The sequence below is a fragment of the Tauraco erythrolophus genome, chromosome 8 (genome assembly GCF_009769465.1).
Source record: "Tauraco erythrolophus isolate bTauEry1 chromosome 8, bTauEry1.pri, whole genome shotgun sequence".
In the NCBI taxonomy this organism is placed as follows: Eukaryota; Metazoa; Chordata; class Aves; order Musophagiformes; family Musophagidae; genus Tauraco; species Tauraco erythrolophus.
This window is the reverse complement of record NC_141472.1, coordinates 14,649,945-14,675,506: the sequence shown is the minus strand read 5'-3', so window position 1 is coordinate 14,675,506 and position 25,562 is coordinate 14,649,945. Positions and strand designations below refer to the sequence as shown.

General features: G+C 38.9%; 1 protein-coding gene across 1 annotated transcript; it reads left to right on the top strand.

The window, feature by feature from the left end:
* The first annotated feature begins 148 nt into the window (after nucleotides 1–148).
* Nucleotides 149–9,758, top strand: WDR12 (WD repeat domain 12). Its single transcript, XM_086615461.1, has 13 exons — nucleotides 149–201; nucleotides 285–379; nucleotides 1,659–1,753; nucleotides 2,429–2,535; nucleotides 3,420–3,535; nucleotides 3,919–4,073; nucleotides 4,854–4,899; nucleotides 5,701–5,786; nucleotides 5,967–6,107; nucleotides 6,215–6,320; nucleotides 7,066–7,198; nucleotides 8,017–8,089; nucleotides 8,839–9,758. Exons 1-13 carry the CDS (start codon nucleotides 149–151, stop codon nucleotides 8,914–8,916), a joined length of 1,284 nt encoding a protein of 427 aa, XP_086471587.1. The 3' UTR covers nucleotides 8,917–9,758.
* The last annotated feature ends 15,804 nt before the right edge of the window (nucleotides 9,759–25,562 follow it).

The window sequence follows — 25,562 nt, the reverse complement described above, 5'->3', positions numbered from 1 at the left end:
CACGGCAACGCGCCGCGTGGCGCCGCGGGCTCGGCAGCGGCAGCGGGCCGGGCCGCGGGGAAGGGCTCCGGCGCGGCGGCGCCCCGCGGGCGGGCGCGGCTAATCGCGGCACGTGGTCGGGGGCGAGGCGGACGGCAGAGGCGGCAGCATGGCGCAGCTCACGGCGCAGCTCACGGCGCGGTTCCGCACCGAGAACAGCAGGTGAGGAGGCATCCGCCCGCGCCGGTGCGAAGGGAGCGAGGAGAGCCTCGCGCGGGGTCGGTAACGGTGCTGTGTGCCCGCAGGTACGCCGTGGAGGATGTGCCCTTCTCGGTGCCCGCGGCCTCCGAGACCGCCGACCTCAGCCACCTCATCAACAAGCTGCTGGCGGCCAGCAACGGTAGGTGCCGCGGCGGGCGGCCGCTTCTCCCGAGCCGGAGCTCCGAGCGGCCCCAGGCCGGCGCCGGCGCCGCTCTCGCGCGGTCGCTTTTCCTTCCGAGCCCCTCCGCCCGGGGGCGGCGCGATCCGCCTCGCCCCCGTGTTTCTGATGGCGGGGCACGGGCTATGCGACAGGCTGCCCTGCCGCGGCGTGCGCCGGGCGAGACGGGCCCAGGCAATGGCCGAGCTCCACCGGGTGCAGCACGCCGTGTCACAAGCAGGACAGCTCGGGGCCGGCCCGGCCAGAGAAACGCGCTGTCAAAGTCAGAGGCAGCTCCGTGGAACGCACGGACCCCTCAGGGAGATGGGGCTTCACCCTGAGCCAGCCCTGCCCTGCTGTTGCGGTCTGGCCGTCCAGAGTAAGGCACGCTGGACTTGATCTGAAACTCAGCTGGTACGAGTGCTGGTGGGCAGTGCTGGAAGAATTGCTCCAAAGGCAGACTGAGCTGCTCCAGCAGATGGGAATGGAAGGGCTCCCCAAAACCTGGCAAAAGAGCTAATGAAACCAAAGGTGTGTTTTTGAAGGCCTAGGAGAAGAGCTCAACCATTCTCTCCATGCTAGCTGAAATGGGCCTGACGGACTTGAAAGATTTTCAGGGGAAAGACACCTGTGCAATGTTGAAAAATCCCATTTTCCATAAGAAACTAGACTAATTGTATCTTAACCTACTGAGACTTCTTCTGTAAACTGCTATTAACCCATGAAATTGCAACCAACCTTGAAGACAAAAATTAGTGCACCGTGCAATGCTCTTGTTGAAACATGGGGACTTTGTCAACTATGCCATTACAGAGGGAGAAATACGAACCAAAAACTCTTAGAATTTTCCTGTTGCTGCCTCAGATACAGGGCTCGGACTGGTGATGATGAAGAGGTGGGCTAGCAGTGGCGAGCTCCATACAGAACAGTGATGAAGCACTGCTGGGGTTTAATTAGATGTACCTACAGAGAAAATTATTTAGAAAAGAACGCGTTAACAATAAGAGGCAAGTGTGACTCTTTGAACCCCAACGGCAAATTTTCCTTCCCTCTTAACTCACATAATCCTGTGGAATTCATGGGCTGCCCACTTCTAACTGGGAGAAGGAAATGGCTGTTTTGTTGAGGTTTTTTTAGTTTCTTGTCTTTTTTAACCTTTTGCTGGCCCCATTCTCCTGAACTGGCCACAGAATGATGCTTTTCTTCATGGTATCAAATAAACAGTGACACTTGAATATGGATTTTTCCTAATTTGTTTCAGCTGATCACAAATATGTGGAATTTGACTTCCTTATCAATGGCCAGTTCTTGCGTATGCCACTCATCACACACATGGAAATGGAAAATATCTCCACGGTATGTCATACTCAATTTCTCCCCATCTTGGATAGTACAACAGACTTAGTTTGCTTCAATCTGATTTAGGTGTTACACTGTCATCCTGACTAGGTAGATTTCCTTGCTCAGTTTTATTTCTTTTCTGACTTTGCCAGGAGAATTGCCTGTATGTGTAAATCCATTCTGAACTCAAAGTGGTTAGGGAGTATGGGACTGAGCAGTGCACGGAACATCGTTATCCAATCTATTGCCTGTATACAGTTCAGAGGGGAAATTCTTGTCTTACTCAGTTCATCATTAATCTATTTTTGTCTCCTACTCTTAGTAGTTACATTGGGGAATAATGGAGGAGGTTAGCATTACTCTAGAAATACTAACTACACTTCACTCTGTGAAGTATTTTAGACACCAGTTTTATACGGGTAAATACAGAAGAAAACGTGAGAAGAGTGAAATGACTTGCTTTTGCTTCCAGCTTGCTATTAATAGGAGTTTGATAAAAATATGGAAAGCAGTATAATTCAGACGCTTTTTTTCTAAATTCTTTAATTCCACTAATGTGGCAAAGGACTTGCATACCAAGATCTTTGCCCAAAAAACTTGTATATTTGCACTACACCACAGTTAAATATTACTGTTATCAATTAAAAAAAATAAAACCACACTAAATAAGTGTTTTGTCTGTGAGCTCAGGAAGAAGTGGTGGAAATAGAGTATGTGGAGAAATACATGGCCCCTCAGCCAGAGGAATGCATCTTCCACGATGACTGGATCAGTTCTGTTCAAGCCACTGAAGAATGGTACATCCCTAAGCCAGTTCTAAATTTTGTCTTGCTTATTCCTGTTGTGTGCAGATGACTCTGTGGTATCAAATGAAGTGGTATTATGTCTCTTTAATATTTTTTTTTTCTCTTTGCTCTGTTTTTGGTTTATGGTTTGTTTTTTTTTTTTTACCCCATCAAGTCAGTCAGCTACTTGCTTTTGTAAGCAGTTCTGTTTTATCACCTCTGTTCTATGCTGACAGTGACTTTAGCACAAGTAGAAAACAGCCAGGGTCACTGAACATGAGATACTGGTAATACAAATCCATAATACAAATGCTGTTTACTATCCTTTCTCTTAAAGGACACTAAGGTTTCCTTATCTCTTTTTTTAGCTTAAACCCTTGACTTCAAATGTGATACTCACTAGCAACAAATATAACAGTGTACCTTTATGTAGAGCTTTTCTTTAAAAAAACCCCCAACTATAATTGTCCTTTTCTTCTGTAATTTAACATAAACTTTCCAATTAACTCAGAAATGTTGCTATATTAATAATGGTTTGAAAATGCTTTGACATTCTGTAGTAACATACCAGGAACAACAAATTATCTTTTATTGTAAATGATGTAAGCAATCTGAAGTCTCACCTACCAGAATATGTGGTACTCTCGTTGCTTTTCTTTTTGTCCTGTACTCCTAGCTTTATAATTGTAGGCTTTAATGAAACTTTACTCTGTAACAAAAGGATCTTTTACTTTCTCAAACTCAATTTTTTTCTGCACAAAGTAGCTGTACTTTGAATTTGTTTCAGATAACCAGTTACTATGCTAATGTTTTTGTAAGTTTCTGGTTGAAGCTTTTTTTTATAAAAACACTGTTGGTTTTAAAGACAAGAACGTTTCAAATTCTGTACCTTGTAGGATATTAACTGGCTGCTACGATCAGACTGCTCGAATCTGGTCTTTGGAAGGAAAATCCATCATGACAATAGCTGGGCATACAGAAGTAGTGAAGGACGTGGCATGGGTGAAGCAAGGTCAGTATTTTTATTAGCAGAGTAGCAATAGTTTGATTTATTGGGGGAGAAATGTCAGCATTCCTCAATGATGAATATTTAATAATCTAACAGTTATTTCAATCTCTGTTAGCGGTGTTAGAAGTGAAGTAATGGTGCAAGCAGAAGTGTCCTTTAACAGTAATGAATATACTTAGTTTAATATGTACATTGTCTATCCACCTTGTAGCCTTCATTATCCATATTAATATATATTTTTGTATTAATTGTACTTGCAGGGTAACATGATGTAAACTGAGATACGTGTGGGTTTCTATCTGTCTGCTGTTTCTTTGACTAGAATGATTATTATCAAGACTTTGGAAAGCTGAGTGGGGTGCAAGCATGACTTTTTTCTTCCTCAGATAGTTTATCATGCCTATTACTCAGTGCTTCTATGGACCAGACTATCCTGCTGTGGGAGTGGAACGTGGAGAAAAACAAAGTGAAAGCCCTTCATTGCTGCAGGGGACACGCTGGGAGTGTAGATTCCGTAGCTGTTGATTGCACGAGAACTAAAGTGAGTGACTTCTGAAAAGAAATCTTTGTCTTTTGGGATGTTAGCAGCCCATATTTCAAAAATCATCTTTTTTTCCCTGCATAGATGCTAGTCATCATGTTATTAGGATTGAACACACTGTTAAATTTCCAGTCTTGTTATAAATTCTGGTTATCAAGGATTAGGAGTGCTACATCAACACTAGGCCATCTTTTCAAACAACGCGATGCAGTTAACCTCTAATATCACAAAAAGCTGAAAGTGACTTCAGATAGCACAAACCATTATACCATTGCTGTTGACTTGAATGAAGTTGAATGCTTACTTTTAAGTAGATTTTGCTTTTAATGCATATGAATTTTGTGTTATAATAAACTATTTTCAAATTTGGCCTAAATTTTCACAGTAGTTTTGGTGGGGAAAAAAAAATTCCAGAATGATAGTAAGAAAAAGCAGGTGGTGTTAAGAGGTCCTTTCCCTTTATGCAGGAATTCAACAGATAAAAGCAATCATGCCCCAAAGGTGGAGTCATCCCTCCCAGCTTGGCTTAATATCAGACAGGTTAAAATAAAATCTTTTGATGAGGAAGGAAATAAAGAGATATTTTGTAGATTTTTTTTTCCTGCAAAGAAAGGAAAAAGAATAATTTGATCTATACCAAACTTTTTTTTTTTGAGGAGCCTAGCACTGTTCTTCATGTGTTATAACCCATTGGTTAATTTTTCAAGCAGGAAGTGTACTTAGAATGTCTTATGAGGTCTGTCTGAAAGAACTTCTAACAAAATGTTTCTGTTCATACAGTTTTGCAGTGGATCTTGGGATAAGATGTTAAAGATCTGGTCTGCAGGTAAGATAAGTGTAAGCTGGCATCTTGGCTGTCTTTAAAAAACTCTACTTAACGACGACCTGGATATCTGAATGCTTTTTCTTTAAGAAAATTTGGATCTGTAATATTGAAAGCAAGATAGAGCTTTTTTTTTTTCTCGCAAAATCACAGCTATCCATCACTGTATTAAGTTAATCTTTTGGTTGGTAACAAAGACCATACTTAATTTAAAGTATGGTTATCAACTGCCTGCTGATGTTTATTTTGTTCAGAAGCCAGTACTTTATCTCTTTCATTTGTTTTTAACGGATTTATATAAATACACAGGTTTGTGGACAGACTCCTTACAAATCAAAAGTTTGTCCGTTTTCCTGTTCTGTTATTGACACCATAACATGGGAGGACAGTAAGTTGACCAGGTTATTTCTAGAAACATAGACTAATTTCATTTGGTCTGAAGGTTTTCTTTCACTGTTACAAGTCATATTCTTTCAGTTTGGGAGTAGGTATTGTATCTAAAAGAATCTTAGTGTTTTATCACACACCTGAATTACTGTCGGGATTTTCCATGAGTAAGGATGGTCTTAAAATTTGTTGGTACTTCATTTTAAATTGGGTGATCTGGAGAATATAACTTAATTTGTATTCATTTTCCTTGCACTCAAAATGTAGGTAATACTGGTCTGATCAGAGGTGTAAGGTTAAAATATTCATGCCTCATAGAGAGGTTAGGTACTGTTAAGTGTGGAGGTTTGCTTAATTGCTTCTACAGAAATGCAATTCAAAAGCCTCTAGATCAAGTCTGACTGTCTTCTGTCACAGTACCTACAGATGAAGAGGATGAAATGGAAGAAGCAGCTAACAGACCACGGAAGAAGCAGAAAACTGAACAGTTGGGACTAACAAGGGTAAGATGAGCTCCAGGTTTGTCCAGGATTTTCTTTTCAAAGTGTGGCCACACAAAATAACTTCTCTTTCTTAAAAGAAACTATATGAAAACTTCTGGTGAAAGGTCTGAGGCTGATCAGACACATGTTTTTATTTGTTGACAATATTCAACCGAATTTCTTCTCACCTTTAAATTCTAGACTCCCCTGGCAACCCTCTCTGGTCACACAGAAGCCATCTCCTCTGTGCTGTGGTCAGATGCTGAAGAAATCTGCAGTGCGTCATGGGACCACACCATTAAACTCTGGGATGCTGAGACTGGAGATCTCAAATCAACTTTGGTGAGATCACTATTCTTTGCCTGTAGGTTCAGCTAAGGTCCAGCTCAAATAAAAAAGTTGTGCAAAAATAGTAGATCCTCTCTTAGTTACTATTTTCTTTCTGACAGACAGGAAACAAAGTGTTTAATTCTGTCTCCTACTCACCACTGTGTCGACGCCTCGCGTCCGGGAGCACTGACAGACATATTAGACTATGGGATCCTCGCAGCAAAGGTGAGCTAAAACATGTGTGTTATCAGAGTTGTTTTTTCAAAATCAGAACTTCTCCCTGTTGGGAGACATCTCACAAACTGTTTTCTGGTCCCTCTGCTTGAAACAAGCCATCTGAGGCCTTTTATTAAATACAAAGATTATGTCTATTTTCCATAATCTGGTGCAAGACTTCTTTTGGTTTCTCATCTAATAATTTAGAAAACTGACTCATTTTAGGTTTTTCCCTTCCCCCCCCCCCACCCCCAAACTTGCTAATGAATGTTCAACTGTGCAGTTGCAGGCCTGAACATTTTTACACCGAAGTTCGTCAGACAATCATTAAGGTGCCATGTCTGACAGGATTGCGAATAACTTTGAGCCTGCCAGATTTATTTCATAGGCATGTTTACTTGTTCAGCTTCTGTAAATCTAATCCAGAGTTTAATGGTATTACCTTCTTCTATGTTAAAGCAAAAAGCAATGTTTTTTCTTTGCCTTTATCCAAAAATCTTTGAAAAGAGAGTTTAGAGACAAAAAAAATGCATTTTGAATTTTGGTTCGGTTGTTTCCCTCCTTCCCGCCGACTTTGCTTTCTTTAAAGTTCATTTTGATTTTTGAAGTTAGAATTACGGGTGGGAGAAACACTTGCCTTGAACACAAATATGTTGCTGACTGCTTTTCTCACTGGATTTTACATGCATCTTAAAAGCACTGGTTTCAGCTGGCATCTACTGATGTCTTTTTTTTCCCCTCCTTTTCTGTTCAGATGGCTCCTTGGTTCTCCTGTCTCTGACATCTCATACAGGCTGGGTGACATCTGTGAAGTGGTCACCTACCCATGAGCATCAGCTGATCTCTGGTTCCCTGGACAACATTGTGAAGCTCTGGGACACAAGAAGGTAAAATAAATGTGTTCTTCACTGTTGAAAGGCATGTAAGCTTACAGGGTCAGTTAACCTCATCAAATGGCAAAAGCAGTCCGAGACATTGATTGGAGACTCCTGTGGCGTTTGTGAAAATCCTCTAGGTTTTAGGAGTCAAGCATATAACGAAAGGAAGAAAAATACTTGTAGTCTACCAGAGAACCTGTGGCTTAACATCTGAGAGACCTGTATGGCATTCCAGCATGGGAACTTACATGGCATTAACAGCAGAATGCAGCAACCATAACATTGCTACTGGGATTAGGAACAGCAGAAGGTCTACTAACCATTCCTCTATTTTAAGGAACAAAATATGTTGGTTTTTTTTCAAGGAATGAGCCTAACAATGTAAAGTTTTATTTGATACTCTTTTCAGACCTTTCGTTAGAAATTTCCAAGCAATTAAATAGTTTGCATTCAGAAGGCATAAATGACCTTTCTGGAAGACACACACAGTCAAGCAGCATCCACATATGAAAGAAGGAAACTATATAATAAACTGTTCCTAAAAAGCAGTTTGACTAGATTTCAGTCCCAAGGTAGCTTGTATGCAGGTGAAAAATATTGCTGCATTTCTCTTTGGGGATATATGGGAGGTTAAAACTGATGTAACTAGCTCTGGAGAAAGCAGAGAAAACATCACAGATGGTAGATATATGTATTCTCTGAAAGTATTGCTAGACCAGATCTGTTTCATGGCATTGTGATAGTATTTCTTCCAGGGAGCAATTTTGTTTTCTGTGATTGCTGATGTAACTTCAAATGTGTGATTGTAAATACCTGTGTTTTACCAGCTGCAAAGCTCCTCTGTATGACTTGGCTGCTCATGAAGACAAGGTTTTGTGTGTGGACTGGGCAGAAGCAGGGGTAAGAATCTGAAGAGCAAGTTACTCAATTTATATGCAGAGTGGTTAGGAAGAGGGCTAAAAGCAGTCATAGACTTGTTTTTTCCTTTTTGCTTAAAGATAGAATAGAACAGGAAGTTTTAGGCGTGCTGTGGTTGATACTGGGTAAAAGAGAAGGTGTTATTGCCATATGCACTGCAGCACTTCCCCATGCTACTGTGCAAAAGAGTAGGATGAGAGTTCAAGCTCTGTAGCATGAAGTGGATGTGTTACACTGATACTCAAACAAGGAGAGACATGAGAACAGCACCATGCCTCGGTGAGAAAATACATGTTCCAAGGTACCATTTGCTGCCACGGCGACTAAAGCAGCAGCATGAACTGACAGCTGGGGCATGGCAGAACGTGTAGAAGGAGGAACTGTATAATTCTCTAGAGCAAGCTGTTCTGCTATCGTAGTGGTATATATGCACATGTATAAAATGGGAAAAACCCCATTTTGTTAGTGTTCAAGATTCTCAGTGTGGCTCCTGTTCTTAGTAAAAGGCAGGAAAAGCTTTAGAAATTTCCCTGTAAAAACTTTGCTACTAATTTTAGGAGGGGGTTAAGAGACAAGGCTTCTTCCTTCTTGATTCTGGGTTTTAGTCATGCATTAACAGTTCATTACTTCTGTTTATGTCTTCAAAGGAAAGAAAATCAGAGGTAGGGAGGTATGTGTAGGTATTTTGTTTAGTTCTGATATTAATCACAGTTTTCTTTTTCTCTTATCAGTTGCTATTGAGTGGTGGTGCAGACAACAAACTGTATTGCTACAGATACCCAGCTACAGCCTCTGATGTTGGAGCATGAAGGTCAACAGCCAGAGGAATTACGTTTTTTTAAAAAATATTTTTGCTGCAGTTGCTCTGTGTTAGCATCCCTGTGCAACCAACATCTGAAGAAAGAAGCTTTCTGTAGCTCAGAGAGAGCTGTTGTTCCTGGGTTTTGTATCAGTAACCTATATCCTTATTTGCCACAGAAAAATGGCAACAAGCAGTTACAAATGTGATTAGAGTGAAACAAAGCAAAGGGCGTTTCCTCCCTTTTTGATGGCTTTGAATCAACATCTTTTAAATGGCTATTCCTATAGCCCTTTCAATAAGGAGTAGGCTGTTCCTGATACTTAGAGAAAAACTACCCACTGGACTAAATTATTTTTTGAGTTTACCTGCTTTACCTTGGAAAAAAATAAAGCCTTTATCTACAGCTCATTGGTTTAGTGCCTCACTTTAGATAAAAATCAGACTTCAACTCTCCTTTCAGTATGGTTGTTGGCAGTTCATAAGATTAGGTCCTTAGTCAATGAACCCAGTCTTCTTTCTAGGATGAAGACTTCGTATGTTTGCAGTGCAAATGGTATGATATAAAGAAGCTTTACTGGCAGATGAAATATTCCATTATTTTGTTGCTCTTCAGATAGGGCTGTAAATTACTGTATAAGAATATGCCTGCCTTGTGTCACAGTACATGTTATATTGCAGTACAAGTAATGTGGTGTCTTACTTCTGAAAAGCAGCAGATGTGTAGAAACGAGTGGAGGATCATACAGAGAAGGTAGAAGAAAAATTAATTTGTTCCTAGAAAGAACAGATACCAAAAGTTGCAATAGCTTTTAGGTTGATAAAGGATAAGTACTGTCCAAACATGCTCATTTTATTTGCTGGTAGTATTGCTTTTAATGCAGCATTTAAATGCAAAAGCTACTCCTTCAGTTTGTTAGATGTCATGTACGTGATGTTAAACCAGCACATAGTTTAACAGTGTGGAAACCAAACTTGAGTATCCTCACTCAGCTTTCAATAAATGTAAGACCTGTACAGCACAATCAAGTCAAATGCTTGAAGTGCAAGGTTAATATTTTTTTTCTTTGAAGAGTGAGAACTCCAGCCTCCAGGAGTCCATTGTAAAATATGAGTAAGTTCTGAGTAAGCAGTTTAGGAAACACCAGAACAGCAAACCTATGGAGAAAATGGCAAGGATACATGAAGGATCTCCGGTCCCTTGGCTCTGCAAGTAATGTATGGCAACTAATAGACTAACCTTTATTGACAAATGCTGCTTACAAGGAATTAGTTGTCCTGCCATCATGTTACTGAGAATGTTCACATGGATAATACATGCTTCGCATCCTTTCTAAAGCAATACATGCTATTCATACCTTAATATAGCAACGAATTACATTTTTTTCTTACTAAACTTTAATCCTTTAAAATACTGACTTCTATTTGCTCTACAAACTGGAACTTGCAAATATGTTGTATGTTCATGACCTACTGAATAACTTAACTTGTTTTGTAAACCCATCAAAAATACAAAGTGTTTTTGAGCAGGAATTTAGTATGTGCTGGAACATGCAGCATTCATTCCTCCCCACTATTACAAATTTGTATAATGTTACATGAACATTTGTGGAAATACCAGTCCATTCTAGAAATCGTTGGCCTAATATTCATAAAAGTTTTTTTAAAGTCTTTAATAATTTTTTAGTATGAAAATAGAACAGAGTAATATCCTCTTTAGATAATCCTTAATCCAGTATACCTGACTTTTCGAGGTCTTAACCAAGTAAAGTTTGGAGATACTTTTAGTAGAAAGCACAAAAGTGAAGGAAGTTTGGAGACTAGTTTACTTCATTTCCCTTCAAGACTCCATTTAATCTAAAGTCTTGAGCTATTTTGTGTGTTACAAGAAACATCTATTTTACTACTTGGTTTTCAGTTTTTCTTTCAGGTAAATTATGCTTGAGCATGGCTTTTAGAATTACTGTCGTATTTTACAGTCAGATAGCTGTGGAGCACTTCCAGCCAATTAAGTAGTTGATAAAAATAAGTGGGGTTTCTTATATGCATACGTCTAAGGACTCATGAATTCAAGGTAGGTAATCTTAATACAGTTTTCTTGTCTTCCCAGAAAAATTTGAAAAATACTTTTTAAAAAAGTCATGTCACTTGGACTGTCTGCTTAGCTTAGAAATATTATTTAGACTTAAGAAGTGGTTAATTGTTTCAGTTTCAAACACTGAATCCATCAGATCTGCCACATTTGTCACCTGTAGTAAATAACAGAGTGTAACGAAAGGTCGGTTTTGGCAACCAGTACTTCAGAAGCATGGGGGTTTTTACATCCTCCTCTCACCTTGGGGTCTCTTATTAGGAAAAGTACTGTGTCAGACACAGAAGCAACTAGGTGTCCTGAATTAACATTATGAAGTAATGCCAGCATAAGTACAACATATTTTTGGAATGCATCTGTAGTACCACTGATATAAAGTATCCCAGAACATACAAAAATATTTTCTTAATTTGGCTGACTGAAAGTTCTTTGGATAATCTGTAATCTTCATTAAAATATTTTAATAAGAGTATTTGTTTTGCTCCAAACATGCAGTTCTTCTATTTAAGATAATGATGCGAAATTGGAATGGTCAATATGAGTAGATTTTAAAATTGCAAAAGAACAGAGTCAAAAATGAACTTATTTTCCCAGAACCAAAGTGCTGACAGTGATTCTACTCACAAAAATATTTTCTTTTTTTTTTTTAAAAAAAACCAAAACACATTTCTACATATTTGTAGTGCCCTGGTAGCATAATATAGAACAGCAAAGAGCTGTTCTGTTCAACTGAACTACTAACAGCTAGTTTTCCTTATACAACGTGATACAACAAGTGAGAGGAATAAAGACAATAGTCAACTACTGCAAGCTTTACTCATTTTTTGTATCAACAGTCATGGGGGTGGGTGGGTTTGGTTTTGAGAGGTTGTGCAATTAATTGTTCTATTTCATCTTTTCATTCTGCACTGCCACCTAGCATAAACTTAACTTTACCAGCACACATACGCTGCCTCTAAATGCAGTTCAAGCAACATCAAGCGTTAAGACACACGTTAAGTGTTAGTTTAAGACAAGGGTTCACCTGCTTGGTCCTTGGTTCAGTGTAACACTTGCATTTTCTGTTCACATGTTTGGTTTTCCTCAGCTGGGTCTTTCAGCTCTTTGCTTTTTGACTTTCATCTTTGCTTCTGGATGATTGCCATCACGTTCCTACAGCCAGCCCTGGCAGAGCACTGTTTTTTCTCTTCTGTTGGCATTTTGTGAAGTTTTTTGATCTTTTCATTTCTCAGCCTTCTCTCAGCTAGGAGATTGAGTTAAAAACATGGGGAGGAAGAAGGAAACTAAACGTTCCAGTGAAAGTGACACAAAACCTAAATCAGCATCTGTAGATAATGCCATTCACCATGGTACCACTCACAAGATCAGCACCCTTTCCATAAACCGTGCAGAACCCCCCACCAGGGAAGGCATGCCAGCTCACTCACAGCACTGTGGACAGCAGCCTCAACCCACATGCTGGTCATGGCTTTGAGACCCCCAAACTCACCTCAGATACCTGCTCTCCAGTCAAACACTTTGCTACTGGACCCTCTTTCTGGGTGTGAGCTGCCGAGGACTGCACTGTACACTCTGGAGGCACAGGCGAGAGGAGAGAACAGGCTGACAGGAGATATGAAGTTTAAATGAGTTTTATACAGGCTAATAAATTTCCAGTGTAAACTAAACATACTTCCCTAGATTTCAGCACACATAGAATCATACAAAGGTTTGGGTTGGAAGGGACCTTAAAGATCATCTAGTTCTAACCCCCCTGCCATGACTTCTCAAGCAACTTCATCTGCCAGTTCCCTCAGGACCTGTGGATGCATCTCATCAGGTCCCATGGACTTGGTCTTGAATATGTTAGGAAATAGATCTAACTACATATGCTTAAAGTGACTTCTACAATTTAAACAAAAATATATCACAGAGCTTGGAAGGAAAAAACTTGCATGGAAAAAGGCATGCTCTTTTAATGAAAACTCCTGAGATACAAGGTTTTCTCCTACCTTTTCTGTGATATTTCTGCAACAGAAAGTGCTAGATAAGCATATACAGGGATTCCCCAAAGTAAAACCACACACTTTTCTTACACTCTTAGGTTGATCTAAGTCGTATTAATTATCAGCTTGTTACTTAAATATGGATATAGGTTTAAGAATTTCAGAATTTTTAATGTATTCCTCATCAATGAATTAATGGAGGCTATAAAGTTATTTCCAAGATTGTATGGATCTAAACATGTTTCTTCAGGGGAGGGGTAAAAAAAAAGTAATGTATCAGATTTGGACAGAACTGTTCTATGACCTCACTGAAATTTCAGCATGTGCTCCCTTCCCCTGCTGTGGGAAAGGAGAAAGGTTTTGTCAGGTTAAATATTTAATGCAAACTAGGAGGTCATCAACACTCTGGACTTGGGATTTAATTTCTACTCTCTGTCAGAATGAGGCTGCCGAGCTGGCCCTCACATGCCCCAGTCCAGAGGTGACTACACCTTATTACTATCGCTCTGCTTCATTTGACCCTATTATCTGTTTTATTGTATCTTTTTGTTTGTTAAAAAAAAAAGGTATTCACACTTAACAGGTGAAAAATAATTAATCCTGTAAGTTTTTACCAAATATACTTTGAGAATGTGTAATTGTGGCAGGTTGTCCCATCACACTATCCCCATTGCACCTCTGTATGATAGTTAAACAGCTGAGGAAATACCAAACAATTTCACTGGTTTAGCACAAACACCAGATTAAGCTGCACTGACTCCTGCTTGGCCAACTCAGATCTGTGTGCTTCTCTCACCTAACGAGCTGCACAGACTAATTTCTTAGATAGCCACAAGTTATAGTAGCTTGTGTTAAAATTCATATGCCAAAAAAAGCCCAATTAAGTTAGATTCACCAATTATGTCTGATGTAAGCACACTGGCACAGATCTCATATTAGGAGCAAAACTTGAGTTAAAATTAATTGTCATAAAACCCAATTTAAATTGTCCTGTAAACTGCATGAAATGAGTGGCTTTTCAGCTGCCAGTGAGAAGCTGGCTGAGTTTCATATAGGAAAGACAGCTGCTCAGGCTGGATAAGTCTACCAAACCATTCAAATCAAGACACTTACTGTATGGAATGCTGAAAATGTAACTCAAACCACAAAAATGTAAATTTCTGTATCAGTTATATTCATATTCAAAACTTCGAAATGTCAACTTTGCTTATCTTGGCAATTTTTTCCATTGGGCAGCTGGTAGCTTGTGACCAACGGGGGATAAGCATGAGTTTAAATGTCTATAAAACTAAACAAACATCGAAATAAGTACTCTGTGATTGCTGCTGAGACTTTCAGTTTATAATTTAAGCCAAGAAATTTCTTTAAATGGTTGAAACCATCTCTGAATGCAAAGCAGAATTCACAAAAAGCTGTATGGAGAAATATGATATACCAATTTTTATTACAGTAAAACATCCCAATAATCTAGATTGTTTATCTGAAAGGGTCCCCCTCGCCACACTTTCTATTGTCTATGGTCTATAAATGTAGATTAGGGAAGTTCTGATCTTCAGTCAGACCTCAGCTGCTGTAACTGCACGTCAAAGACAGCTGAGATGACTTGGAAGAGCATTCAGGAAATGCTCACCAACTTAATTGCTCTCCTTAATCTCTATCCCAGTTGTTGAGAAACATTTGAGTTTGTTACACACACATGGACACACAGAGCTATCTCAGGCATTTCTGCACACAAGACAGGTCAAAAGGCTGGCCAGTGGTCGACAAAATGCAGAAGAAACACTAGAAATTCAAACAAGCTCAACAAAGAACGCAGATGAACATGCAGTAACATCTGATGCAGAGCTGGATGCCAAATTAGAGATTAATTATTAGAGATCATAAAAAATTAGAGATCATAAGCAACGTCAATATGAATTTATATACAGAATGTGAGTACATGAAAACGGCATTTTTCCTGCCACTAACAAGAACTAATTACTTTCTATAGGGCTTTCTCAGTCATTTGTATCATTTGAGACCCCAACAAATGTTATCTAGTGTTGGAATTGCATTACTGTTTTCTGAATCTATTCAACATCAAAGAGGAGGACCTTCTCCACTCACACTATTCTCCACTCCAAATGGTGTCATTACTGTGTCTGTGCACACATCCCTGCATACACTTAACGTCTGGTGGAATAGCCTTAGCAGTTTTGAGTTTAGCACATTAACCAAAGCGTTAACATAGAGTCTGCCAGCCAGATGGAGAATTCTTTCTGTCACATCGGGCTTATTTGGGAATTGGGAGGATCACGACAACGAATAAGCTACTCGCCTTTTTAAAAATACTTGCAACATTGAAGGCTACTGGGTGACAGTTCCTCATTTGTGTGATTCTAAGCCTGAAGGCACGCTGCTGATCAAACAGTGGATGCAGACACCCAGAGGCATCTGCTGAAAACATGTACTTTTGTTCTGAACAGAAGTCTGGAAGGTGCCACAGGGGCGTGCATTAGCGGGAAGAGTTGTTCATGCTATGATGTGCTTTGGATTCACAACAAGCATCTGCTTTCTAATCTCCCCTGTTAAAGTAAATATGGTAATTTGTTTTCTAATTTAAAAATAACAAATTTCTATCTATTTCTCATCCTTTCCCTCTCAGGTTTTGCATCAACTTTAGCTTGAATCTTGGAAAGTTCATACAAGTTTGGGAAGTCCTTTTTATCTTTAAATTAACAAAAAAATAAAAATCAAAAAGTCAAAATCTGACATATTACTGAGTTTCCTCAGGGACCAGAATCTGTTGCTGCTTGTAAAAATCACAGTGATTTTTGACTCTTCCACTCCCAATTTCAGATGAGAGATCTTATCTTTCAGCAGATCTTGAATTGTAGGTTCACTATTTTGGTGGACTTCATTTGTGCATAGGATGAGGTTTTGGAATTTGCTGGCAGCAGGTTTTTAATACTTGGAACAGCGATCAAGCATAGCTCTTAGTGTTACACAAAAGATCTTTCTTCCATCTTGCATCAACATGCAAGTGGTCCTCTTGATATATCCATAGGATTTAAAAGAATAATACATTAAATAATAATAAAGTTTTGCCTTTAGGTTTAAGAGCATACACAGACCTTCAATGGATAGTCTCTGTTGCTTCTCAGAAGACTGCACTATGACCAGTAGTTATCTCCTGCAGTTAAAATACTAAAGAAAATGTTTCCTACATCTAAACAGCACAGATTTAAGCAGATTCTGGTTTTGATTACACTGCTGTAATTCCAGAGCGTGTCAGTTAAGACAGCAAAGCCTATCAAAATCAACGGATTTAATATAGATTTACAGGGAAGCTTAGATGCAGCCGATCTGAATGCAATTTACAATAACTAGACCTTGTATCTTGATGTAGCTGAAAACTGAGTCAGAAACAGTTTCCAAAAATTCAAATATTGCATGCCAGCAAAGCCTTTTCTGGAAGGAAATAAATAAAATTTGTTTTCATAGTAACAAAGCTTTGGAGAAGAATGGTGAGGGGGAGGAGTTGATGGGTTTTCTCCCCTTCTAATCCAATCTATTTAAACAGAGGAATCAAAACAACAGATGTTTAGTATGAAAAATACTGCCTGAGATACTGGCACTACAGAATAGAGCATGAACTCAACAAAGATGAGAAGGTGAAGACACTAGTTTCCCTATTTTTACCTGCCTCTAGTCTGCTGCGATTTAAATATACAGGTCTGGAGTGTCATGTTAAAAAGAAGCCATCACTTTTGCAAGGAGAGCAGTTTACAACCTGTGCACTGTCCCACCACACACCATTCTGAATCTCTGCAGTATCTTTAGTGTTGCTTGGTGGATGTAAACACAGGATTATGAGATACAAAATTTTAACTGACCAGATTATTCTCAAGAAAAATAATATTAGACTATGTACCAGAAAAGTCTGTTTTAATGAAAGAAATATCTATTTCTCATCTACTATTCTCTGCAGTATAGTGCAGCAACTGAAAAATATTTTCAGTTTTGGGATGTTTGAATGGCATCTCTCATTTCTTGGCAGACACATTTGAAGCTAATAATTTTGATTAGCTGGCTTGAGTATTGCTTCCACCACCGCCCTTCTCCAATTACCTTTTATGATTTATGACAAAACATTTTGTAGTGCTGCTACTGAAAAAAAGCTAGAAAGAAATACAAGCTTTTTCTATCTCCCTTTGCAGTAGTATCTTCTTGCCATTTACTCTCCTCATTTTGCCCTCCACTCTGTGTTTTAGAAGGAAAGCATCCAGCTTCTTACACCTCACTGGAGCATCAAGATCAAGGAGGTAAAAGTCTCTCCTTTTAAGTATATCATGTTTTGACCTTTAGGCTAACATGTCCTGATATAGCAGACACTCCACGTGCCTAATGCATTGCCACTGCATGTCTCTTCCCACATACATTACTGAATACGTTATGACACTAGGGCCATTATGGCAAGCAGTATTTGTCTTTGACACACCTTTTAGCCACTTACATTTATTCTGCAAAAGTCTCTGCTGTTAGTTGCTTCCCCACCTTTAGAGGAATTACAGAGCATTTGAAGAACGGGGGGTAAGCGGAAAGAAAGGGCAGCCCACGCCCAAGCGATGAGCAGCAGCCCTGGCTGCTCACATCTCTCCTACGCTGACAGCAGGGCTGTGCAAAGAACCATCACCCATGGTCAGATGCACAGTCAGATGTCTGCACCTCTACAGCTTAAGCCAGCATCCATTCTCCAGAAGCTAATCCTCCCTCAGCGTCTGTGGCCCTAATTACTTTCAATGAAAATCACAAACAGCTTCAACCACCACTCTCTCGTGCGTGTGCAACTTTTGTCTTGATTATAGTTCATAAATTGTCTACAAGTATACACTCAGCACTTGTCAGTAGTCACGTCTGACTCGTCTCAAACAGAAACATCATCTGCTTCGTTGAATGCGATTCTGCCCACATTGCTCTGCTGCCCAGCGAAACACCTTATTGAGACAAAAAATGCAAAAAAACACCCCAATAACGTCTAAAAAAGAATTTAGTTCGATTTGGCTTACAGTTTCTTTTCTTTTTGTGGCTGGGAAGCTCAATTGCTCTGAGAGAAAATAATGCTGTTATATATTTAAATTTATAATTTTAAATTCATATAGTTTATTTATATGCTTACATAATTTAATGTTATAAGTTGAACTTATTCTGCCTGCAAAATAATGAATCAACACTTCTTTCTAAAGGTTGGTTTGGTTTTTTTTTGTTCCATTCAGATGGCCTGCCCAGATCTCTACTCCTGAGGAATACTGAGGAATACTGGTAGGGACTTTACGGTACCATATGCAGTGAGAAGTTTATTCCAGTTTGAGGCTCTTCTGCCTTTTGTCCTTCTTTTTAACATTTTCATTTAACAATGTAACAATTTTTTACATTTAACAGTTAACAGATTGCTGCATTTTCACAAATGGAAGAAAACAAAGCCCTTTGTTAAATATTCAACCTAACTAGACTTTGCAGGCCTTACTACTGAAGCCATCATTGCAATGAAGGAACAATTTTATAATCTTTGAAAATTTTAATGGTGCCTTTTACTAAAAATAATGATTTTATGGATTAAAAAGTATTTTATGTCTTTCCAATTACAAATTTAATGCTAGCATAATAGTATCTAATTGCAAGTGTGGTATTTGGTATAAATCACACAACATAACAGGACTACTAAGGTGGAAAGTTTATGGAAAAGTCCCTGTCCACTCCCCACACAGTTACTCCTTGATCCTTAAAAACAAACTCGCCCACCTTGGGATAGTAAAAATCAGCATTTTATAGATATGTTAAGAAATTAATAGGAAATTGTTTGGAAATTAGAATTATATTACAAAGGCACAGCCTTTCAAAATGTTGTATACTGTTTGTAATGAGCATTTGAAAAGTATTGAACGTCCAAAATTCTTTCAAAATGTTCATGAATGTATACATAAATACATATATACATATTTACTTTCAATGGATACATTTTTTTCTGAGCTTTCATAGGTCTCAAAAAAAAAACCCTCAAAAAAAATGCCTTTTAAAAATTCCAGGAAACATTATATTTCTAGGAACGCCTTCTTAAACTCCAGAGTTCAGTTAAAGACATTTAAGCAGCAAGCCAGCAAGAAATATCATATTTCATAATTCGGTAAAATATTCACATTCATCTTCCTTTGTAGCATGCCTATATATCTCTCAGCAATTTTTTTCTTCCCAACACCCATTGTTTCACTATTGTTCCACATGAAGTCTGACATGGACATTACTGACTTGTTTTTTAAATAATTCCTCCCCCAACACCACGTACACCACATCTAACTGCAAATGTCAAAACCCAAAGGTCTTTTTACGCATCTTATCGGTTTGAACAATGTGCTTGTTCTACTACCCCAGAAGTACTCATGACAAAAATACTCAATAAATTGGAATTGCCACACATTTTATTTTTCAGTTACTTCTTTTTATAGCCATACGGAGGAAGAAAATACGCTAGGGCTCTTATTAATGTTTCAGGCAGAGCAGAATGCAAGTGAAGATGGAAAAAAGACAGATGTCAAGGGAAGGATTCTCCTTTCTTCTCTCCAGCAAAGATATTCAACTTTTTTTTTTTCCCCCCACAGTCCCCATTCACTCAGTTCAATGCACTGCTGCCAATTAAATTGAAGGTATGATTCAGAGAACGTGCGTGTATATGGTGCAGAGGTATTTGGAGGGACATGTGTCAAAGCAAAAGCCATTTTATATCTGAAGAGAGAACCATTTTCCTAAACTCTGATGTATGTAAAGTACAAGCTAGCAGGTGTTGATATGGTGATAAAAGGGAGCTCTACACACCTCTCTCTTACCCATCATTCAAGACAATTCAAGCTGTGTGCGTGCTCTATTTCTTTCCCACACATCCTTCCGTTCAGATTGGGCTATACAACCACCTCAGACAGAATGTTCATATAAGCCTATCCATAGAGAGGTACTAAATCCAAAATTTCATCCTGATATGCTAACACTTGGAAGAGCTCTATGTAATTCTGTAGAAGGGATCTCACTGCTAAAGAGCCCGGGCAACAACAAGCAATAGCTGTTGTTACACACTGAAGGTGTTATTGGACATTTTCAGAAAACAGACTGAGGGTGAGTTCAATGCTACTGCTGGATAGATATACACACACCTTGCTATCAAACCAAGATCCTTCACCCACTTGTCTACTGCAAGTTGGCAAGAGTGCAAGAGTCATTATTACTGTATGACATTTTAATTCTATTTATATTCAGAATGCTGGGAATTCCAATAAATAATGCATGCACTTACCCCTCCTGATCCCAGAGGTTTGCTCTGCTTCTTGACATAGAAGTTAGAAAGAAAATGGGCATTGCCTAAGCTGGGCTTTTGCATTGTTTGGGTGCACTGTTGGCCACGAGCATGCAAACAGGTTCCTGTTATTGTTGTAAACATAGGGTTGTAAACACACGGAACATGCAACTCTGGTACATTTACACTTTGAGGCACAGAATGGAAGAAAGTCAACTTTACGTATCAACTTTTATCTCAGCATTTATTATTGTTCTGGCTATGTGGCAAGAAGGCAATGAGAGGCAGTCTGCATGTCAATGCTGATAAACGTGAAGGCTAAAGTTTTAATTTTAACTATGCTGTACTTATAGTCAGTCCACTTCTCCCATGTTTCCCCAAAACATTCTGCATACTTGGGTTCTCATGTATTCTACTAATTTTTCCACTTTTACCTTCAGATAGGCGCTTGTCTCACCTTGGGCAGGAACTATCAACATTCAGCCATAAAACTACAATATCTGATACCCTCTGGAGCAAGCCTGCACGGAATACAGAAAAGTATCACTGTGGATGAAAGATGAATCCCAGGATCTGTATCTTGACACTGAAAGCAAAATGGGGAATTCCAAAAAGTACATATTCACTCATCCATACAAGTACTGTCTACACTAGATGACCTACTGGTTGCCAAAAAGTTCACCATGATTCAAGTGTTCCCTATATTTGTTATTAAAACAGAAGAACAGGCTTGTCACCATAAGAACTGTGCAACAACTTTCCTACTCACACAGATACTTGCTTTCTAAAAGTGTCTCCATCTTTTATCTCTCCAGCAGTTGTTCTTTTAAGTGTTTTTTCTGAGCAAACAAGAGTGAAGGAAAACGTAACTCTCTTTTCTGCTTGAAACACTCTCCTCCAGGATGACACTGCAGTTATACGCAAAGTGCACAGGGTTAAAATCATAGAATCATAGAATGGTTTGGGTTGGAAGGGGACTTTAAAGATCATCTAGTTCCAACCCCCCTACCATGGGCAGGGAAACCCTCCACTACACCAGGTTGCCCAAAGCCTCATCCAACCTGGCCTTGAACACCTCCAGGGATGGGGCATCCACAACTTCTCTGGGCAACCTGAGAAAAAATTCTGTAAAAGAAAATGAATGAAAGTCAAAATTGCACGTCTACTGCTAGGTTACTATACAAAATTACCTGCTTATCTTCAATACATTTTCACTTTTAGGAAGTGATGAGGTTGTCATTACTATTCAGTATTTCTACACTTTTCTCCAATAGACGATCAGTTTCTCTGGGATAAACACAATCACCTTATTATGTAGACACATAAAAAACCTAATTACAATAGTATCTGGACACAAGAACTGCATGCTCTGTAGTGAGCTTTCTAATTTTAGAATATATAAAGCTTTATGAAAAAATGGTTGTAAGACTGGATTGTGTTTTTCAAGCTTGAGATATCTCATATGCTTTTTTTTTTAAAAAAGTGAATCGAATAGGAAGCCAATTGTTTGAGATCCACGTATTGTAGAATCAGACAGTTAAACAACAACGCAAATAGCAGCCAGCTTTAAATTTGTTCAATGACTTCTTTGCCTCCCTTAGTAACCTTTCTGCGTTTCTGCAAATTAGCTAAGCTCATGGCCAAAGTCCTTGAACAGCCTGTAGGCTGCCATCCATATCATTTTGCTGCACAGGAGGTAAGTTTCTTTCATACTAAGACAACGGCTTTCTTACAGATGCAAAGTTTCAGAACAGGAGAATGATCATTTAAACTAGAATTAACAAGCATTAATGCATTCAGCACGTTCAAGGTCATTCCCTATGCTCATTTACCAATCTATACTGAAGTATGAAACATTTATTCTCCTCCTCCCTCACTTTTTCCTCTTCTAAATCTCTTTGGCCATATTCGATGTTAAAATTCCATCTATAAAAGAGTATTTTTACAGAATTAAAAAAAAATCTGATAAAATTACTACATGGCTACACAGCATTGTAACTTAGAAATGGAATCTTAAGTGTGTCCAATATATTGGCATATCATCATCTTCCTGAGGAAATATAAACAGTCCCAGCATTATGAAGTATAACCAGAATTTCTGTAAAAATTTCTAAACGCATTATCGAAACTATTTTTACAAGCAGATACTTGAGAGAACACTATCATTACACATCTTGCACTGTACAAATCAACAAATCAGAGAGACGGAACAATAGGTCAATGTGGTCTTTCTTTCTTAAGAAACCTTTTTTTTTTTTTCACCACAGCCATTACAGAGGCCTCCCTTAAACAATCTTACTGAAGAATGTGGAGAGAAAAAAGATGACATTTCCAGAAATTTCAATAAGTATGCACAAAACAGAAGCTGGAGTCCAGAAGAGTCATAAACATTCTGTACATGTTTTATTAGGAAGGAAAAATCTGCTTCTCAGAACTCTTAAAAAAAAAGTTAAAAAAAGACTGCTAATTTCTAACCTTTTCCTTCAACTAGCAGTCTTTCCTCTTTCTTCTTTTCCACCTTAGTTATAATAGTGTTAAGTATCTTTCACATTACTACGGTTTTAAGTTTCAACATCTCTGGTAGTATTATGTCACGTGCGTAAACAATGATGTGTCCATTAATTTATATCTACTGAATTTGGAAAAAAAAAAGTTACTTATTTTCAAAATAGTAATCTCCTTTCCCTGATGTTAGTACAAATTCAGAGCTATTTCCACTGAAGTAGCTGGGGTTGGCCAAATAAAAAAATCAGCATGAGGGAGATGTAGGCTTTTCTTGTCATATAGCTGGTAGATCACTAATATTTCAACACAACCTGCATCACAGAGCATTTTATGATCAATTCATTCTTATTCTGTTCAGGCTAACCTCATTAAAGAACTTCTGTCACAACAGAAATTGAAATAGGTAGGACAGGAATATATAGAAATTTTATCTTTCATGAAACTTAACATAATACTTAGCAATCAATGTAGTCACCTTAGCAGATGAAGGCATGCCAGAAGTACGCTGAGCAATTTCGATTCATCCCTGTCATGTATGTCACCAGCTACCTGAATCCTATTAGTTCCCTCGTGCCTGGACCTATTCAACCGCATGGGAAGGACCGTGCTTTCAGAATGAAATTCACCCTCAACAAAGAAAGGGACACTATCACACAGGTCAGAGTTGTACCTTTCTGATGCACAGCAAAGAGCTCCTCCATGGAGGAAGCTGTTTTCACACTAGTGAGGCACAGAGGACAGAGCAGTACCAGGCCCTCTATGCTACAAAAGTCCTTCAGGCTACTGCAGGCCAAGCTGCTGAAGCAGGCAGAGGACAGAGAAACTACAGTCGTAGAATGGTTTGGGTTAAGTGAGATCTTTGCAGAAGTTGTGCTCAGATTGTTTTATCTGTTATAACGCAGTCCAAATGGATGCAAATACCCATAAAGGCAAATGAGCAGCAGCTTTATTATCATATATTTCTTTAAAATTTTTTTAGAAAACACACATTTTTATAGCACTTCATCTTTCACCTGGTTAACTTAATTACCAGGAACAGGAAAGCTCAAACTTAAGTTATTAAACACTTGAAAGGCATCTAAGAGAGTTGTTCTACAGGTCTGCATACTACAGGTTAAGGTCCAGCACCATCGTGATGCAATTAAGATGACTGCTGTCTATCTTGGACCTCCTCACCAGAAATGCCAAGCACTTCCTTCTACACACAGAGGCTCATGTCTCCAGGCCTTAGAACTGCAAAGCCCGTGATTTATTGTTCTTCCTCTCTCAAGGCGCAACTCCAACTCTCAGTCTTTGGTTGTCTTCTTAAGGGGAGAGCTGACCACCCCAACACCAGTTATGAAGCAGCAGGGTAGAGTAAGGTAGACATGAGAAATTGGCTCTGGTTTTACCCGATTCACACTTGGGAGGAAGGCAAAGAAAACAGTTTTGTTTTTATTCTGGTTTCAATGGCAGCTGTCGGAAAGCTGCTCAGCAGTTTGGAATGTCAGAAGTAGTCCCTTTGGAGCTGGATTAGAGGGAGATGGAGACAGCCAAGAGCACTAAGCAGATAGCTGTGTAACCATGGAGTAGAACTTACTGTATATTCACAGATACAAAGAACTAAATTCTCTGTCACATATAGTTCACACTCAAATCTTGCAAGTAAGCCCTAAACTAAACCTTTTCTGTAGGCTCATCTAATCTGCTTTCACTAAAAAATTGTGTTAAGATACAAATCAGTATATTTCTAAAAATAAATCTGCCAGTCTTACTGGAGGGGAAGCTACAATGTCTCAAGCCAACAAAAATAATTATTTTTCATTCTACTTAAAGTTCAGGAAAAATATTCACGTTTGCCAAACAAGAAAACGACAAAACTGACGGGAACGGAAAATATTTTCATGCCGAAAGAGGATATTACAAACAATGGAGACTCAAAGTCAAATTTCTCCTTCTCCTTTTTAAAGGAACTTTCTGAAATAGAATGTCCAATTTTTGGAAGAATGATGTAACCTTTAAACAATACTACTGCAAATATTTTGTCATCTAACTTTTATATAATTATTTCTTTGACAAATAATGATGAGACTGACCCACCCCATGCATACACATGTGTTTGGCAATTTCTTCCAGCCTGCTGGCTTTAATTTTCAGCTCTTCTGGCAGTGTTTTTTTTCAGTTCAGGCCTATTTTTATTTCTGAAGTTATTCCAGAAGTTCAGAAGACAGAAGTTCAAGGAAGGAACAACGTGTAGATAAAGCAAGCCTGATGATTTTCAGCTTTTAAGCCCAGAAGAATGCAAGAAAATCCAAGAAACAAACAAAAAAATGCCTTAAGCACCTGTGCTCAGAATTACTTATTGACTTTTCTTATTGCTATTCTTCAGAAGAGAAAGTAGATGGAGCTGCTTTTGGATGAGCCCAGCCTTAATAAATACCCTAGAGCTAATATACACAGCAAGAAGTATCATATAAATTACTATTCCTCACCTGTAGCCCAGATGGTTTGAAAAACCCAACTAGTGTGTACTGCAACATGTTAACATCATTAACATTTTCCACACAAAGTGTTGCAAGAGGAGGAGGAGGAAGTGCTTCAACCCGCCAGACCATGAGTTGCACAACCTAAGATTCTACAATATATTTTCAAATGCTTCCCAGTCAGAGGCACATGTGTAACAATCTTCTGCAAAAGAGAGGAACAGCTGGCTAATGCCTTACAGCCACACCCAATGTTAGGATGAATCAAACCAACTATGGCTTAAAATGTCC

Excerpts from the sequence above, each read along its gene's own strand:
- WDR12 (XM_086615461.1), top strand. The coding sequence starts at position 149 with ATGGCGCAGCTCACGGCGCAGCTCACGGCGCGGTTCCGCACCGAGAAC. Across the intron at positions 5,787-5,966 it reads AACAGTTGGGACTAACAAGG|ACTCCCCTGGCAACCCTCTC; the intron begins GTAAGATGAGCT and ends TTTAAATTCTAG. Across the intron at positions 7,199-8,016 it reads AAGCTCTGGGACACAAGAAG|CTGCAAAGCTCCTCTGTATG; the intron begins GTAAAATAAATG and ends GTGTTTTACCAG.